Raw genomic sequence first — 6,645 nt, 5'->3', positions numbered from 1 at the left:
ATATCTTTCTTACTGTCTCATAGGTTCTTTTTCCAGTTTCCATACTATCTTTTGTATGAACGTCCTGTGACAACCAATCAGTGGCAACAACAAGTTTCTCATGACTTACATAAGCAGGACATATTATACTGTATTACAAAATATTACACATTTTCTAATTACAAAAGACAGTATACATCACTAAACTCATAATCATTTGGCACCTCACACAAATACAGTGCCTCTCTCCCAAACAATTAGAATAGGAAACTGAATATATGACACAATAGACTGTCAGTTTTATAAATACAATTAAATGAGCGTAGGCCTCTTTATATGTAATATAAATTTGAATTATGTCAGTTATCTTTATTTGGTACCGACCTCACTAACATTTGGATTCAGCCTTTGTGAAGATTTTAAGTGAACCCAACACCTGTGAAGAGATGAGGACAACACCTGCGAGGACAGATGACACCAACTCTGAATCAACATGCAAAATTATCCTTATATTATAATCATTATTGCCTTAATATGTTTCTGCTTAACTGAATGATGTTAACCATACTTCTGTTATCAAAGAACCATACATTTTTGCCATATGAACATTACATTGAGAGTAATTTCTGACATAACAGATTTCTCTTCATAATGTACACATGCATTTTATGTAGCCTAATGCTGCTTTGAAGCTAGGCCTTTATGTATTGTTAAAAGGGCTTTTTGTGGTTTTGCACCTGTTAACTATGCATATATTTGTTGATCATTCCCTTAAATAAATAAATATTCCCTTAAATAAATAACATATTTAAAATATAAAAAAAAAAATGCTTGACATCCTTTTTAAACCATGGAAATATTGCTGCTGAAATTTATAATAATAATAAATATAAAAACATAAACAAGTGCTTTAAAAAACGTAAATAGCTTTTTTATTTAATGCACCTGTCAGAAACGAACTCCATTGAAACGAATGTAAACAAAATAATCTGGGCGTGGTCTGTGAGACGCGACATGAAAACGCATTAAAACTTCCCTTAAACGGCGTCTGATACATTTGAAGAGCGACAGGGGAAACAACAAAGTCCAATAATAATACAAACATTCACAAATAATGTGGTAAGCGTTTAAATCTCCTCCGTAGAAAATTCCCTGTGACGAATCTAGTGCTGAGCAACATCTGCTGGAAAGTCAGGTAAAACTATCTGCGTGCACGCGCATGTCCCCAGTTGATCCCCAGTTGATCCGTAACACCGGACCCGGACGTTCCTGTAGCCATGCAGCCGCCGTGCTGTGGAAGGTACGTTAGCCCATCTTATGCTTGTATTAAGATGTTTGTATGTAACGTTATCCGTGTGTTAATCTATAACAGAACACGACGAGTAATGCAAAAGTGTGTGTGTGTGTGTGTGTGCGTGCGTGCGTGCGTGTGTGTGTGTGCATGTGAGAGAGAGATTGTGTCTAAGTGTGAGAGAGTGTGAACTACAACTGCCGTTCCCGCACAAGGTTGCAATTCTTAAATGTGATCTAACAAAGGTAAAGGTAAAATATTAACCATAAAAACTGTTTATATTGCTTGTACTTGGGATGAAGTAAACATCTGTTGAGTTTTTTTTAACATAAATTATTTGATTATGTTGAATTAAAAATCCAGAAATGCAGCGGGTATTTTCTTTTATTATTCTTTTCATATTTTTCCAGATTTTTTTATATAAGTCTAAATAAACTCAGGCATAAAGGGGTTAAACATTGATGTTAATGTTAATGTTATTTTGATTTACAAAATGTTTTCTCTAAAAGAAGTCAATTGTGCTGTGATGCTCAAACCATTATTTAAAAAGTGTGTGATTTTGTTTCTATCTGTCTGCAGGTAGAAAATGCTGTGAGGCAAGGGAAGACAGGACTTGCCTGCACTGATGTGCAGAATTGCTGGAATGCCGGGACAAAAAGCAATACTGGGCAGCAAAAAATCAGAGATGTGTCTTTCCGAAGACACAGCAGAAATAACTTATACCAACCAGCATCACAGGCATCCTCCTCCAGCATAGTTTCTACACCTAGTCGCAAGGTAAAAGTCCATGAGACCCTGGAAGAATGGCAAAATTACTGTCTCTCCACACCAATAGCGGCACTTTTCACTGCACCTGGCAGTGGACTAATGCAGCTCACTTTTAACACCAGCCTCCCTGCTCAGTCTGCCGAGACATCAAAAGCTCCACTGCCCCTACATCATGGTGATCACAACACACAACTTGAATGTGAGAAATGTAGGGCATTCTACACCACATACATTGACATGACCACAACCCAATTTATGTACATTGAGCAGCACACAAAAGAACAGAGCAGGGAACAACTGTGGCATGACATGCGACGGGTACGGATAACAGCAAGCACAGCCAAGTATGTGCCAGTTCGGGCTACCACAGCACCAGACAAATTCTTGTCTGAACACCTCCATCCTACCTTTCACGGTAACGCAGCAACCCGGCAAGGAGCAGAGGGTGAAGAGCACGCCAGGCAATACCTGCAAGACCAAGGTCATGACATCGATGTGAAAGGTTTGGTGGTTTGCCCGAGTGAGCCATGGCTTGCTGCGAGTCCGGATGGTGTCATGAACAGAGACACACTAGTGGAGATCAAGTGCCCTGTCTTAGTCAAAAACCAGTCCCTTACTGAGGCACTTGCTGCTAAAAGCAGTGAGATCAAACGCATGCCCACAGGGGAATTCCATCTGTCCTTCAATGGGCCAAAGGGATATTACATGCAGGTGCAACTGGGCATGCACTGCACAGGGCTACGGCAAGCCTTGTTGGTGATTTGGAGTAACACTGAATGTCTGCAGCTCAACGTGCTCTACGACCAAACCTTTGTTGAGGGACATATCTCAAGGCTACACTCCTTCTATTTCACCCACATGTTGCCAAAAGTTGTAGATGACTTCGATGATGGAAGGCTGGAGTTGTGTTCCAGATACATGGATGTTGTAAAATCAGCATGACCTGCTTATGTCTACTGGGGTAATTTGTCATTCCTTTTTTAACCCCTTGTCCCCTGTTGTCACAAATTTGTGACAAATCCTTTCTAGCTTTTATTTATTTTTATCAAACGGATTTATTTTCTTTTACTTACTCTTATTTATTTTTATATCAGTCACTTCTTTATTTATTAATTTTATTTATTTAATATTTTATTCCAGTCTTTTTCTTTTTGTGATATTGTGAGATTTTTTTCCTGTATTTACTTTGTTTTTAATTATTAAAAAAAATCATCCATTAAGGAGTTAATGAAATTGTCCATTTTTTATGGAATAGGATCAATAACAATTAATTCATTTCTTCTCAAATCAATTTGTTTATTGTCATGTGTCAATATTTACAATACAAGAAAAAGAATAGCACTCACAAGTTTTTCTTAGTTAAAACTCTGTTTTGTCTTATCAATAATCACAACACCAGAAAGGGAACAATAACAATTAATTTACACAGGTTTTTCTAGCTGAAAGTATATATATATATATATGTATATATATATATATATATATATATATATATATATATATATATATATATAAATAAAAAAAGGAATATGTACAATAAAAAACAAAAAAAAAAAAAACTGCAGGTAACCCAGGTTTTACTTTTCATAGGGACTTAAACCTCATGTGGCAGTCGGATGAGTCTGGACCTCATGTTTGCTAAAGCAGCACATATGGTAAGAATCTTGTCCAACCGCGGGGTCATGGAGATGGGGACAGTTTGGGACAGAATTTTGAAGACTTTAAGTCTTCGGATTGCCCTCTCCACATGTATACGGACATTGGCCACTCGTCTAGTGCGCGTTACCTCCTCATTGGTCAATTGACCACGCTTGTGGGTAAAGGCAGGAATATTCAGTTTCACCTTCCTTTCATGTAGTACATCTCGAATCGTGAAACCCCTGTCAGCCATTACCTCATCACCAGGCATTAGGGCCTCCATTAAACCCACTGTTTATAGTGATAAACTTGTCACTGCTTTTACCAGCATAGGCCTGTGATATAAACATTATCAGCCCATGAGGTGACACAGCAACAAGATATTTGGCAGTATTGGTTCCCTTGTAATGACTGAAAGTGGCACTCCTACAGTTAAGGTTTGTTGCTCTCTGAATAGCCGTTTCAGCACAATCGATGATGCAAGTGGTCTGGGGGTGGTTCTTTTTAAAGGATGGTGGCATGTTAGTACGTATAACACTTCTTGGCAGCCAGGCAACCATGGGTTCAAGCATAGACAGTAAAAGAAATGGACACAGCGACCCCATTGGAACTCAATTGAGTCAAGTGAAGCCCATTTTTAGCGATTTTTAGCACTTCCGTTTCTGACGCGCAGACTCAAACTAAGCTTGATGACGTCCGCAACCTGTCTGACAGATGTAAATCTTCTAGTAGCTGTGCGTGCAAACTGTCATCGTTAATCTTGCAGAGACGGCGAGCTTGAGCGGGGAGTTCTTTGGCGTGAGTAAGCAGGAGTAAGTATTCTGATTAATTATTTTGTATAGTATTTTAAAATGTAACGCCAGTACGCCATCTCTCTTGACATCTCCCCGATTGCCTGCGAGCTTCTCCTCCTGTCTGTACGGTAATTTCTCTATTGTGCGACAGAGAGTCGAGTGGTTATGACGCAATCGTTAGCCTATTTTTACAAAAATTGTATCTACGGGGCCATAATGTAACATAGAAGGTAATGGAGCCCTTTATACATTGTCGTGTATCTTTAGAAATAAATAATGGACAAATGGAGTCTTTAAACGCCTCAGATGTAAAGTTATTCACTGTCAAAGTGACGCCAAAATGAATGGGAGTCAATGGGGATGCTAACGCAAGTGAAGTTCTGCTACAAGATGGCGGCACCCGGCCGACTTCAACTTCCGGTCGACTTCCTTGGGCACTGGGTTCAAGCTGCTCAACAAAAGAGGGGCGTCTCCCAATTTGGTGTTTATAACGATCCAACCAAAAAAGTACGGAAGCCGGGATATGCGTTTTTTTAAAGTACGAAAGGCCATTCATTATTATTATTATTTTTTTTCTTGTTTTCTTATGATTACAACTACTTTTTTAATGTTTAGAGATAATGAAAAATAAATAAAATATTGCTGCATGCTTGACTTCCGTAACAGGGAAACTATGCGTTTTTCCCGAGTGCCTGCCTAGATATATGGAAACATTTTACTATAATACATTCATTTATTTTGATGAGTATGAACTATTTTACAGGACCTGTAGCTTATAGCTCGAGAGGGCGAAATATATGATTTATGCAAATTTTATTAGCCTATCCGTTTTTTTAGTGCTAGTTATTTATTTATTTTATTATTATTATTTTGCATAAACTAGCCTACGAATTATAATGACACGGGATGTAATTTTGTCACAATGGATATATTTTACATAGACAAATAGTCATTTGTCTGAACTGAATCGGCGTCATTTGGTCGGACATGGGGTGTAAAAATACTATAGTAATTGATAGTAAATAGTGTTTTTGAACCAGTAAATTGTAGTATACTGTATATTATAGTATTTACAACACTTTTGCTACAGCATAGGCTGTAGACAGTACTTTAGTTTTTACTACAGTTAACTGCGTGTATTGTAGTATAATATAGTTTAAAGAAAACGTAGTACAGTAACGTAATTTGTTTATAGCCTATTACTATAGTTGTTATATTACCACAGCAATAGCCTATAGAATTACCACAACAAATTAATTCAAGTATGGTTCAAAAAACACTATAGTATTTACTATAAATTACTACGGTATTTTTTCACCTCAAATAGTTTCTTAAGGCTAGATCCTTCTTGTGCTACAAGTCTTGTTTAATAATTGATGCTCTTCAATATGAATAACGCAGAAGAGCAGGCACGCGATCAACAGCCTATTTTATTTAATCTCTCGCATGCCAAATTTCACGTGCATAGTGTAAACCTTCGTCATAAAAGCTATATAGTATTATATATATATATATTATATATATAATATTAAAATGACATAACCACTGCACTATATCAACAGACAAGCAGAGAGAAAACGTAGGCTAGACAGTGCTTGTGATATAATTAACTTTAATTTTAAGTGTTTGTTTTTTATAGGCTATCAACCACAGAAACACATGACTGCCTCAGCGTATATTGTATAAGTATAAGCTTTATATGCATTAATAAGACTACTGACTTACTGACCTTGTGTAAACTTTAAAAAAAAAAAAAAAAAAATTGTTAACCTGAAATGATGACTCTGAAGACTTTAAACTTTATAATCATTTTATTGACCACAGACACTGTAGCCACAACCTAATGGGAAAACTAAAACAAATCAAGTGACTAACAGATACATCAAATAGAATAGCGAATGTTAGCTAATAATAGTTATCGCTAGAAGTGAGTGGAAGATTGCTTGGAGCTATTTACAACGAGCTAGCAAGCATATTCACATAAAAGAAACGTTAAACAACTTAAACAATACACTTACATTCATATACAATACATATCTCTTATTGTTTTTCCGGAAATATCCCACTCGATTTGAGCAAATCAGGTAAAGAGGTTGAAAAACACCTATTCCAGTGTGACAACACCCCAAAGTTGGGAACCGCCCCTTTTTGTTCCGCAGAGACCTCCTTCTCCAA

General features: G+C 37.0%; 1 protein-coding gene across 2 annotated transcripts; it reads left to right on the top strand.

Moving 5' to 3' along the window:
* The first annotated feature begins 934 nt into the window (after nt 1-934).
* Nucleotides 935-4,362, top strand: LOC125280197. Of its 2 annotated transcripts, XM_048210554.1 has the most exons (3): nt 935-1,279; nt 1,850-2,999; nt 3,629-4,362. In XM_048210554.1, exons 1-2 carry the CDS (start codon nt 1,199-1,201, stop codon nt 2,978-2,980), a joined length of 1,212 nt encoding a protein of 403 aa, XP_048066511.1. In that variant the 5' UTR covers nt 935-1,198; the 3' UTR covers nt 2,981-2,999; nt 3,629-4,362. The 2 variants fall into 2 exon arrangements, with proteins under 2 accessions (XP_048066511.1, XP_048066510.1); XM_048210553.1 differs by lacking the exon at nt 3,629-4,362 and having other exon boundaries at nt 1,850-3,514.
* Nucleotides 4,363-6,645: the final 2,283 nt, after the last annotated feature.

The sequence above is a fragment of the Megalobrama amblycephala genome, linkage group LG12, assembly GCF_018812025.1.
Source record: "Megalobrama amblycephala isolate DHTTF-2021 linkage group LG12, ASM1881202v1, whole genome shotgun sequence".
Taxonomy (NCBI): domain Eukaryota; kingdom Metazoa; phylum Chordata; class Actinopteri; order Cypriniformes; family Xenocyprididae; genus Megalobrama; species Megalobrama amblycephala.
Note: the sequence above shows the minus strand (reverse complement) of the source record. Positions and strands in the feature narration are given on the sequence as shown.

What these genes read in the sequence shown, in the direction of transcription:
- LOC125280197 (XM_048210554.1), top strand. Translation starts at nt 1,199, where the DNA reads ATGTCCCCAGTTGATCCCCAGTTGATCCGTAACACCGGACCCGGACGT. An exon ending in CAGCCGCCGTGCTGTGGAAG is followed by an intron (nt 1,280 to 1,849) that starts GTACGTTAGCCC and finishes ATCTGTCTGCAG; the next exon opens with GTAGAAAATGCTGTGAGGCA.